The sequence below is a fragment of the Podarcis liolepis genome (assembly GCF_965112155.1).
Source record: "Podarcis liolepis genome assembly, chromosome: 13".
NCBI lineage: Eukaryota > Metazoa > Chordata > Lepidosauria > Squamata > Lacertidae > Podarcis > Podarcis liolepis.
Genome location: NC_139573.1, coordinates 15,508,455 through 15,520,733, shown reverse-complemented (window position 1 = coordinate 15,520,733; position 12,279 = coordinate 15,508,455). Strand labels below are relative to the sequence as shown.

The window sequence follows — 12,279 nt, the reverse complement described above, 5'->3', positions numbered from 1 at the left end:
AACAAAACAAAACAACTCAGTGTATATTTCCATCCACATACACAAAACCCAACAGCCTCTTTTAAAATGTCCCATTTACCCCTTAGCCAATATCCTACTTGTTCCGGAGTTCCTTGCAGGTAGACCCTACATACTGTACATTTAGTCTTTCACGACGATTGAAAGAAGAGATGCCATTGCTTGTGTTAAGTCTCCTGGCTGCATTAATTATCACTGCCGCTAGGATATTGTGCTGATGGTTGTGGATTTCCATTAGTTCAGGGAGTAAAGCTAAAAATGATATATTTGTCGCTCAGGCTCCATTGCTTCACATATCTTGCATTTTCGTCCATGTGGGTTGCTGGTTATTTCCCTTCACTTAGTACATATGTGTATATCTAGCACCACCCGAGGTGAGGGCCCTCATGGCTGATAAGAGGAGGTTCTGGAAAGAGAGGAGTCTATGAGTGCCGTTGTGATGGGCTTTCATGGAGAACATAGAAGAGCCACTCTTTCATGCCCAAATGGCAATGATGGCCATGATGGAGAAGCCCAGTCCAATGAAGAAGAACTTGGTCAGGGGGCTTTCGTGCGAGCGCAGCTCGTAGGGGAGGATCTCCAGGAAGGTGACGTAGAGAAAGGTCCCTGCAGCCACCCCTTCCAACAAAGCCTGAGCCAGGCTGGTCCCGTCACTGTTGTAAAGGGAGACACCAATGCCCACACCGATGCCAGCGGGAGACATCAGAGCAAACACCACCAAGTACAGCAACCTCCACCGGGCCGGCGTGCCGCTCTGCACCAACTTCAAAGCCAGGCTGAAGACCACAATGGCCTTGTGGATCAGCACCGCCAGGCAAAGCTGAATGGCGGCCGTCTCCTGCTTTTGGACGCCGATGGCGAGGCCCTCAAAGACCGAGTGGAAGGAGAGCGAGAGGAAGAGCACGAACGCCCGGAAAGAGCTGTGGGATTCCGGCGGGTCCTTGTGATCCTCTTCGGTGTTGTGGTCGCCGTGGGAGTGCACAGCCTTGGGGCAACAATGGAGCACCACGCTCTCAATGAGGAACACCAGGAAGAAGCCAGCTGAGATGACGAGCTCCCCAAATGGGTACATCTGCCATGGGAGGAGAGAAAGAGTTGGACATGAGTTAAGGCCCCATCTGCAGTGTCCATTTCAAGCAGTATCATACCCCTTTAAATAATCATGGCTCCCCTCAAATAATCCTAGGAAGTGGAGCTTATTATGGGTGCTGAGAGTTGTTAGGAGACCCCTATTCCCCGCTGCCACAGAGCCATAGCTGTCAACGTTTCCCCTTTTTAAAGGGAAATTCCCTTATTCCGAATAGTACCCCTTGCAAGAAAAGGGAAAAGTTGACAGCTATGCACAGAGCTACAGTAAACGGCTCAGTGCTGCAATACCTCAAGGACCGCCTCTTTCCATATGAACGTACTTGGACCCTGAGATCATCTTCTGAGGCCTTTCTTCGTGTGCCTCCTCCTTGAGAGGTCTGGAGGGTGGCAACACGAGAACGGGCCTTTTCTGAAGTGGCTCCCCGTCTGTGGAATGCTCTCCCCAGGGAAGTTTGCCTGACACCTTCGTTATACACCTTTAGGCGCCAGGCAAAAACATTCCTTTTTAACCAGGCCTTTGGTTGATCTGATTGACATCCTAAGCCCTTTAAAAATGTGTTTGTGTTTTTGTGGCGGCGAGGGGGAGGGAAGGGCTATTGGGTTGTCCTTTTTATTTTCATTATGTATTTTGTGGTTTTATATCTTGATTTTATTCTGTGAACTGCTGCGAGACCCCTGGGTATAGGGCGGTATAGAAATAAAATAAAATAAAATAAAATAAAATAAAATAAAATAAAATAAAATAATAAATAAAAATACTATGTGAATACTTTTTTTTGCCTATTCTGAATCTTCCAACATTCAGCTTCACTGGATGGACCAGATGAGGGTGTAAAAACCTCTCCCCGTCTTCATTATACACCTTTAGGCACCAGGCAAATACGTTCCTTTTTAACCAGGCCATTGGTTGATCTGATTGACCTCCTATACCATTTTAAAATGTTTTTTGGGGGCGCTATTTATGGTGCAGTTTCTGCACATGTGTGATTTATAAAACCAGGTGTTGTTTATTGCTCTTCTATTCATTTACCCAGGGACTTTATCTAAACCCTAAGAGGTGCTCAAGTCTTCAAAGAGCTTTCCATGGTTCCTGGGGTTTTTTTAAAATTAAAGTTGCACCACCAGGTGGCAATCAAGGGCCACCGTAGGATTTCTCAACTGGAACAAGGTTGTCTTGGCAGGGTTCTTAGTCTTCGATTGCAACAGCACCTCCCTGAAGGGAGGAAAAAAAGGTGCTCACAATACTTGAGTTTGGAAAGAGAGGTGTGAAAAATAGAAGCAGGGTGGTGCAGGGTTCAAATCCACACCTGGGCAAAAAGTCTAGAGATAGCCTTTCAGCCTAATCAACCTCACAGAGTTCTTGCAATGATAAAATGGAGAGCTGGGGGGGGGGGGATAAAAACGTACACCACTATAAGCTCTTTGGAAGAAAAATGGGATATAAATGCAAATAAATAACAAAGTAAAATACAATACAATAAAATGTGTTTCAGCTCACCGTTTGGTAATGTATCAGAACTGGCTGTGTTCTCACAATCAGGTACACGACGGCAACCCCTTTTAAATTTGTTTTTCATATTTGTATCCATTCCTTCCCTCAAAGAGTTCAAGGTGGCATACTCTCCTCCCTTTCCATATTACCCTAATAATATGTTGCATACGACCTTGTGATCTTCGGATGAATGAAGGGCAATATACAAATGACAGATGATAGATAGATGATAGATAGATAGATAGATAGATAGATAGATAGATAGATAGATAGATATAGCAACAACCCTGTGAGCCAGGCTGAACTGAGAGCTAGTGACTTGCCCAGTAAGCTGGCAGGTCAAAAAAGAAAAAGAAAGGGTAAAAAGGTAAAGGACCCCTGGACGGTTAAGTCCAGGCAAAGGTGACTATGGGGTGTGGCGCTCATCTTACTTTCAGGTCAAGGGAACAGTTTCAGGTTAAGAACGTTAAGTTTAAGGTTAAGAACGTTAAGTTTCAGGTTAATAACAGACCTCCAGAATGAATTAAGTTCGTAACTAGAGGTACCACTGTATCTGCAAGATGGGAACTATTTTATTCCATTGACTCTATATCCCCCTCCCCCATTAATAAGAAGGAGCTAGTTGAGTATGACATTGGAGTGACAAAGTGATTTTCCACACTTCTTCTTGTCCCGCTGCTGCTCTGCTGCTTTCCTTTGCATTCAGCTGGAGCAAAACAAATAGTGGGTTTTCCCTAGGAAAGAAGTGAGGCAAGAGGAGAATGGCTCAGATCTGTGCCTAGGAAGTGTAAGGTAAAGGTAAAGGACCCCAGGATGGTTAAGTTTGGTCACAAGCAACTATGGGCCTATGGCGCTCATCTTGCTTTCAGGCCGAGGGAGTTGGCGTTTGTCCACAGACAGCTTTCCAGGCCACGTGGCTAGCATGACTAAACTGCTTCTGGTGCAAAGAAATACCATGACAAAACCCAGAGCGCATGGAAATGCCATTTACCTTCCCGCCGGACCGGTACCTATTTATCTACTTGAACTGGCTTGCTTTCGAACTGCTAGGTTGGCAGGAGCTGGGACAGAGCAACAGGAGCTCACCCCATTGCATGGATTTGAACTGGCGACCTTCTGATCAGCCAGCGCCACCTGCATCCCCATTCTATTTTCTTCATAGATGGATAGACAGACAGACAGACAGATATGCCTTTGTATCTTGCTCTCCAGATATAATAATAATAATAATAATAATAATAATAATAATAATAATAATAATAATAATTTATTTATACCCTGCCCATCTGGCTGAGTTTCCCCAGCCACTCTGGGCGGCTTCCAATCAAGTGTTAAAAACAATACAGCATTAAATATTAAAAACTTTCCTAAACAGAGCTGCCTTCAGGTGTCTCCTCACAGAAACTCCTCACAGCAGGAAGAAACTCCTCACCGCAGGAGGCAAATAATGCAAACACAACTACAACCATAACAAAATTTTACAAAATAAAAAAATTCCTTCCAGTAGCACCTTAAAGACCAACTAAGTTAGTTCTTGGTATGAGCTTTCGTGTGCATGCACACTTCTTCAGATACAAGAGAGTGTACCAGTCAAGGTAGATGTTTTAAAAGGTTTGTTATGGTTCTGTTCACAGATCCTTAAATAAGTAACCAAAACCAAGACCTGAGCCAAGCAAGATTAGAACAGTCATTAAAAGATTGTGAAATATGCAGAGGCCAAGCCTGAGATCTTAATCAACCATCTCACCCCCATACACTCTTGCAAAATTTGAGAGCCTTTTGCAGCTGACTAGAAAACAAAATCCTTGACTGTGTGGATCCTGCACCCAAATTCACAGCCCCATTCCCTGGAGGAGAGTCAGAAGATGGATAAAAAGCTTTTTCAACTCCCCTGCCAATACCCAAGGTACCAAAATAAATAATCCATAATTGATCACAATGGCAGCTCGTGCCTATCCAAAGCTAACCTGATCAGCAATCTCAAAGGTGGGGGAACAACAGTGTTCAAACAAGGGGAAACATACCTCAGAATCATCATCACCTTCAGAGGTGCCGTTCTGCTTATGCATAGAAGCTCCCTGGGGGAAAAGAAACAAACAAACAGCTGAGTTGGAAACATTCTAAGGACAAGAATGGTTCACAGTCATTGGCTATCATGGTGGTGGAATCAAGTTTCCTCCCTATTCAAGCAGTGGGAGCTCAGATATTGAAGATCTGTCAAATTTTGGAACCATGAACTTCTTTTGCATGCCACAAACTTTATCTATCTATCTATCTATCTATCTATCTATCTATCTATCTATCTATCATCTATCTATCTATCATCTATCTATCATCTATCTATCTATTATTCATTCATTCATTCATTCATTCATTCATTCATTCATTCTAAGGCCTCTTGTTGCTGCTTTCCCAATCCCAGTGCAACAGTACCCCTAATTATTAGAACAATTTCCAAAGGGGTGGCTGTGTTAATCTCTTGTAGCAAAATGAGTGAGTCTTAAATTTATTATGGCATAAGCTTGTGGTTCCCAAACTTCCCCCTCCTTGGACCACTTGAAAATTGCTGGTGGTCTTGATGGACTACTTAATGATTTTTCTGCCTGTTGTAGCAGTTATGCTGTGCTGTGATTTCTGATTGCATTTATACATATACACCACGGAGCACCTGAATGAAGCTCGTGGACCATGGGTGGTCCTTGGATCACAGTTTAGGAACCCCTGGCATAAGCGTTTATGGACAGTAGTTCACTTCATAGTGTGCAGGCACTTTTAGAAGAAGGGACTCTATTCATGACCTTATGATAAAAGGAGGTACATCTAGGAAGATGTGACCTTTTAGGTCTTAAGCCAGCTTTATAGGTTAGAAAAAAACCCAGTATTTTGAATTGGACAAGTCAGATGAAGCAGTGAAAGCAAGCAAGCAAACAAAACAAAAACCCCACACACAACCCAAACAAAACTTGTGCAATATGTTTATAATAGCCAGTTCCATTCAGATTTTTGGTACCATGTTCTGTGTCGACATTTCCATGCCATCTTCAAAGGCTGCACCATGTACAGTGGGTTACATTGGTCCAAACAGTTATTTACTAAAACATGGAACACTGAAGTCCAGTTGTACAATTCAGCCAAGGTCAGAGCCAGGACACTGGTTTAAGCTTGTCCAGTACTGTCTCCCCCAACAACGTATAGGGACTCAAGGTTGAAGAACACCGGTCTGCTCTGACTGGCAGTGACCCTCCAGGGTCTCAGACAGTGGTATCTCCCATGATCTTGTTTTAACTGAAGATGCTATGTACTGAAGTTCAGACTTTCTGCATATAAAGCAGATGTTGTTCCACCAAGCTGTGGCCCATCCAAATTCATTGCAAATGGAATTCAGATTTAAGAGACTGCTGCAATGGCACTCACCTGCTGCCGTCTCTTTTTTAGTTCCTCCTGGATGTCTCCCAGTGCGTCGGCCACCATGTGCATAATGCAGGCCCCAAGGAACACTCCGGCAGCAAAACAGCCTATGAAACTGAGGATGCGCCGATGCTTCCCTAGAAGAGATGCAGGGTGGAATAGGAAGGATTATGTCAGATGTAGAGTTTGTCAAACAGAGACGAGGCTGCCAATCCATGTCTTTAATATATATATCTTAATGTAAGCCACCTTGCATAGAGGCAGGATACTAATCAATACTAATACTACTAATAAAGGAGAGTAACACCTGCATGCTCAGAATTCAGTGCATGCTCAAGAGTTCAAGGCCCACCAGCATCAAAAAAATAATCTGGAGGTGTAAAGCACCCTTTCAGTTCCAGCACCATGGATAGAGCTTTTTTGCCCAATGAAATGTAGTGTTTTTTAACAGAGCCAATTTGCTTGTTCAGCTTGCTTAAGCCCTGTTTACTTATTCTGGGTGTGGAAGTAGAAGGAATGCTAATCTGTAAAAGGAACATGTGAGCATTGATTCACCAGAAAGATCAAGAGTGGTAAAGAGGGACCCACCTCAATATATGGCCACCTAGAGAGTTAACAACAAAGCTGAGGTCTCAAGACTTCCTGGTGTTGCACAGCACAGTATTTGCACTCCTGCACAAGTTCTAATAGTCACATTGCATCAAGCCCCTCTGAAGATCAGGCCATACCCACTCCAATCCCTTCCACCAACTGCTCACCTCTGGCCATGTTGCTCTGGAACCATCTAACCTGCGCCGGGATGAGGCCACAAATGAGTGTGACCACCAGCAGACCTGCCAGGCAGCCGATCTTGACCTCCAACAATTGATCCATCTCTGCAGCGTAGGGTAGGGAAAATCACACCGGGAGGAGAGGCAAAGGCTTATCCGTCGTATCTCTGGACACTTTTCGGGCCAGTCTGATTCCAAAACGTCTTATGAGCGTTAGTAGCTAGACCCAAACAGAGATGTCCACCTCTCTTCACACTCTTCTGGTGCAGTAAAGCTCTCCCCTTTGGAAGTATGAGTGGGGGAAAGTGTAGGAAGAGAGCCTCACACTATGGAGTCTTCATGAATTGAGCATCCATATATAGCAAGATCAAAAGCAACTAGATGTTCCAGCAGCAGTCGGGTGTATGGTGCTGTCTTCAGCCTCTGCCTTCTACATATATTTCATGGAGCCTTCTACTCCCCACCTTGTTCCCTTGTTCCTTACCCTCTGCTATTTCCCTCATTGATCTAGCTTGCTGGTCTCTTGTCCTGCAGATGTTCTCTCTTGCATTCCACCTTCCTTCCTTCTCTTTTCTACCTCCCTCATCAGATTCCTGCTTCCATCCAACCTCAGTCTAATCCTAGCCGCCTTCTAGGGAGTGAGTAATCACCCCGATACTCCAGAAAGCCGCCCGCCCACTTTGGTGTTGTCCCATCCCATCCCCTCCCCTTCATTATGCAAACGCGTAATTTCATTTACAATAAACAATCTGCAAGCGATCGTTTCGTCATTAATTTTAAGGTCACTGGGCCATAGCAGCCACAGTCGAGGGCTCCACCTCGAATTCTCGATAAGAAATGCTCATTAAAAAACGGGAGTCTATTGATCTAGCTGAAGATTGTTTTCCAGCTGGCAGGTCAAGGCTAACAAGTCCGTGGGTCTCAATAGCTGCACCTTTCACGTTTTGCTTCAGATGTGGATAAGGGGGAAGAGAGGGGAAACAAGCACAAAACATTGCAAAAAACCTCAAGGCACAATCTTATGAGCCTTGGCAGGGTAGCCCAGGGGCCACAGAATACAGCAAATCTCCCTCTCTGCTAAGCAAGACACTTGACCATCTGCCTCTGCCAATGAATTCATGTAGGTTGTTCATTTTTATTTTATTTATTATTTTATTTTGACAAAGTCATAATCATAAATAAATAAGAATAAAAATGTGCACCTCACCACTGAAACCACTCCATTGTTAACTACCCACCCCCCCAAAATTTCAACACCTCTTGTGATGGTTTGGCCCCTTTCTGTTTTAACAGTACAAATTCTACAAACACCCTCCATATCTCCTCAAAATCATTTCTCCCGCGTATTCCCTGTCTTACCTTAATGGCACATGTTAATTTATCATTAATAGCTATATCCCACACCCCTTTAAATCATTCTTCCATTTTGTATTATGCTTACCCCTTCCACTTCCTAACTATAATACTTCGTGCAGCTGTCAATAAATTTGTGAGCAAGTCCTTCATAGCCTGCGAACCTTCCACCCCATCATAAATTGATAATAATGCTACCTCTGGACTTTCGGTCAGCTTTACTCATGTAGATTGGGCTGGACAGATGCTCTTGGGCCCTTCTGAATACTGATCAGTTGGGGGTGTGTGAATTCTGGGCTTTTGGTTTTATTATTCCCCGCTGCTGCTGGGCAGCTGTCTCCTATGGTGTTGAGCACCTACACTGGGGGCAGGGGGTAGAAAGAAACAGGGGCCCACTTCTGCCCACTCAAGGAGACCCACCCTCAGAGGCCCCCTTATTCTGGCTCCAAGACCATCCCTTTTCTTCCCCCACTGCTCTGATGGCACAAAGGAGAGGAAGAAAGGGGCACACCTTGGAATTGACTGAGGGAGGCTTACAAAACTCCCTCCCTGAGAAGAAACCAGAGACTAACTACACCTGTCCTGGAGCTAATATAGGAAATGTTCCTCCCCTAAGAACCCACAGGACAGAAATGGACAGTGTATCCCTCTTCTGCAAGAATGGTGTTAAGACTGGCAGGGCTGTGAATTTGGTATCTGGCCCATCTTAGATTCCCCCCCCCCTTCTACTCTGCCTTTTGGTGGCTCTGTAAATTTGGAGCAGCAAGATTTCATGCAGGTTGAGGCTGCTGGGAGCTGGGAGTCAAGCAATAGTTGGGCTACAGAACCCCCACCCTTGTACTAAATCATTAAGATCTATTCTGTCGAGGTTATGCAATAATTAACCAAATGAGGCAACTTTAGTCAAGGAGCCTGAGCTATTCAAGATACTGACACAGTTCAAGATAAAGACCCTTCATGCCGATTTTGACTGGAGCTAACTAGGCTATCCCACCTGCCTTTATTTTGCCTGCCAGCTCCAAGACTGGTTTGGCAGGCTGGCTGGAGCCGCACCCAAGAGCCTTCGCTTTTCAAACTTGGTTTCATTGAGAGCAAACCAACAAGTTTGGATTGCTACATTAGCTACCTCATTACTCCACCACAGCTAAGAAAAACACAGGACTTTTCCTCCACTGTCTGAAGCCAAGGAAACAAATCTACAAAAGGACTCTCAAGTGGAGACCAGAGGCTCACGTTTTTTGCACCCAAGTCCTTTGGCTCTCAACAGCACCAGCAGGTGAGATTAAGGCTGGAATGAGACAGGCTTGAGAGTAGGAGAGAAAAATGGGGTTCTCCCAGCACTGCTCTATTTTTCTACGGGCAGGAACTGTGAATGTCAGAACGGACTGCAGGCATGCGCACTGACCTAGCACTAAAGAAAACATAGCCACAAGCCATTTGCTTGAAGCAAATATTGCCCCTTATAGCAGAAAAGCAATTGTAAGAAAGCCTTATAGCAGAAAAGCAACTGTATCTGGAATAGATTTATTTATATTATTGTTTTTTGAAATACACAATCATCGGTTTCAGGACATGAAATAGGGGGGGGACCCTTTGCCGATTTTAACATTGCACATGAAAAGTAGTGATTTCCTTTGACATTTGGTGTGTGTGTGTGTGTGTGTGTGTGTGAGAGAGAGAGAGAGAGAGAGAGAGAGAGAGAGAGAGAGAGACTGGGCTTCTTGATGTTATTGGGCTACCAACTCCCATCAGTTCCAGCCACCACAGCAAAAGGTCAGGGATGATGGGAGTTGTTGTGCAACATCTGGAGGACTGGAGGTTTCCTCCCCCCTTGTATTAAGTCACCATTCTGTCCTTCCTGCCCCCGGGATTTTCAGTTTTTCAAAAGTTCTTCCTATTCCGCAAACTGCACAACAACAAGGAGTAGCATAACAATGCATGGGGTTTTTTTGGAAACGATTTTCCCTGCTATTGCACAACTTTGCAATAGATGGAAAAGACATTCTAAAAACAAGGAAGTGAACTGAAGTGGTAATGAAAAAAAAAAACATGTAAGGGTTTCTTTGTGACGGAAATTGCTACTTCTGGGCGTCATTCTAAATTCCACAAAACCACATTTCGAATATATAGACTCAGTAAACCTGTTTGGTAAAGTTGGAAGGTCAACATCCAGGGAAGAAATTATACCCTCCTAGCATCACTGGCCCCTGGTATGCTAGGATGGAGGGAGGCCTCTCCTTTCCCCAACTACTCTGGGCGGCTCCCAACAGAGTATTACTACTACTACTAATAATAATATTAATAATATTATTAATAATAAAGCGATATAACATTAAAACTTCCCTAAACAGGGCTGCCTTCAGATGTCTTCTAAAAGTCAGATAGTTGTTTATTTCCTTGACATCTGATGGGAGGGCGTTCCACAGGGCGGGCGCCACTACCGAGAAGGCCCTCTGCCTAGTTCCCTGCAACCTCACTTCTTGCAGGGAGGGAACCTCAGAGCTGAACCTCAGTGTCTGGGCTGAACGATGGAGGTGGAGATGCTTATTCAGGTATACTGGGCCAAGGCTGTTTAGGGCTTTAAAGGTCATCACTACCACGGCACTTTGAATTGTGCTCAGAGATGTACTGGGAGCCAATGCAGGTCTTTCAGGACAGGTGTAATATGGTTTTGACAGCTGCTCCCAGTCACCAGTCTAGCTGCCACATTCTGGATTACTTGTAGTTTCTGGGCCACCTTCAAAGGTAGCTCCACGTAGAGTGCATTGCAGTAGTCCATGGGTAGGCAAACTAAGGCCTGGGGGCCGGATCCAGCTCAATCCCCTTCTAAATCTGGCCCGTGGGCGGTCCGGGAATCAGCATGTTTTTACATGAGTAGAATGTGTCCTTTTATTTAAAATGAATCTCTGGGTTATTTGTGGGGCACAGAAATTCATTCATATATATTTTTTTCAAAATATAGTCTGGCCCCCCACAAGGTCTGAGGGACAGTGGACCAGTCCCCTGATGAAAAAGTTTGCTGACCCCTGCAGTAGTCCAAGCGGGAAATAACTATAGTCAAATACTGAGCTAGATTGATTTTTTCCCCCCTCCTCTTGGCTTAGTATGAGGAATCTACCTGTGTTCCAGAGTGGGAAATGGCAGTGGGTGGTGGAATTTTTCCCATGCTCAAATCATGAGCTGAACCAGGGAAGTCTGGATGGGAGGGGGTTCTGGAACTCTGTTCACATTATAGAATTTGCAAGCAGAGGTATTCTGAGTTGTCCCTCCTTTTGTAACACATCTGTGGTCTACATGATGCAGAATACAGGATGCAAACGTCTCAGTGATGCGAGTAGGTTTGAGACTAGTTGGTGCCCAGAGAACAGACCAGCAAGAAATCCTTTGTGTGGCAACTGCATATAAGAAAGATGGGATATAAAATGTAATGATTTGGGGTTGACTTCAGTGGTTGGCATGGGCTCTGCAGGGTTTTTGAAATGGTGCATTCCCAGCTCTAAATGCAGGTGCAGACTGCTAGAGCTACATTCGCTCACTCTGACCTAGAGCCAGTCACAAGATCCAGAGGCCTCCCTTCATCCTGACACACCAGGGACCAGTGATACTGGGAGGGTGTCATTTTCCCACAATGCAATTCCAGGCTGCCTTAGCAGCTGGGATCCGAACACCTGGCAAGGCCCAGTACAGGTATTACAGACTGTTCTGCACTCTTCCCAACGACCAGCTGAATGAAGCTCTCTGGTCCATGCACCTTTTTCTCAGATCACTCACTCCGCAATGAGAATGAAGCCTGCCCTTATTTTAATGGGCCTTAAAATATGAGCCTGGCCTTGTAGCCAAGCTCTTCTGATAGAATTCAGAAGCAGGATCATAGACTTCCCCCTGGTGGCGCATGAAAGCATAGCTGCCTCTTCCATCTGCTTGGCTCAGAAGATTGGAACTCTGCAGTATGCCCTAGTGATGAGAGTTAGCGGGTTTTATAAAGGATGCCCAGGAATGCAACCTGAGTCAGTGGGGCACTTGCACATTCCAGAGTCTCGGGATCCTTCCTAAAGAAACTCCGGCACATGGGCTGTGAATCTCGAGCAAAGAACCAAGATCATCTGCTTCACCCAAGGCAGGAAGTGCTGAAAAGCTGGACTTGGCAAG

The 12,279-nt window shown here is 44.9% G+C and overlaps 1 protein-coding gene across 1 annotated transcript; it reads right to left on the bottom strand.

The window, feature by feature from the left end:
* Positions 1–7,434, bottom strand: SLC39A2 (solute carrier family 39 member 2). The gene is made up of 4 exons (XM_083470816.1): positions 6,766–7,434; positions 6,014–6,144; positions 4,624–4,677; positions 1–1,090 (listed from the first exon to the last, which is right to left on the bottom strand). Exons 1-4 carry the CDS (start codon positions 6,878–6,880, stop codon positions 494–496), a joined length of 897 nt encoding a protein of 298 aa, XP_083326942.1. The 5' UTR covers positions 6,881–7,434; the 3' UTR covers positions 1–493.
* Between the last annotated feature and the right edge of the window lie 4,845 nt (positions 7,435–12,279).

What these genes read in the sequence shown, in the direction of transcription:
- SLC39A2 (XM_083470816.1), bottom strand. Translation starts at nt 6,880, where the DNA reads ATGGATCAATTGTTGGAGGTCAAGATCGGCTGCCTGGCAGGTCTGCTG. An exon ending in CCAGAGCAACATGGCCAGAG is followed by an intron (nt 6,145 to 6,765) that starts GTGAGCAGTTGG and finishes CATCTCTTCTAG; the next exon opens with GGAAGCATCGGCGCATCCTC. An exon ending in TAAAAAAGAGACGGCAGCAG is followed by an intron (nt 4,678 to 6,013) that starts GTGAGTGCCATT and finishes CTTTTCCCCCAG; the next exon opens with GGAGCTTCTATGCATAAGCA.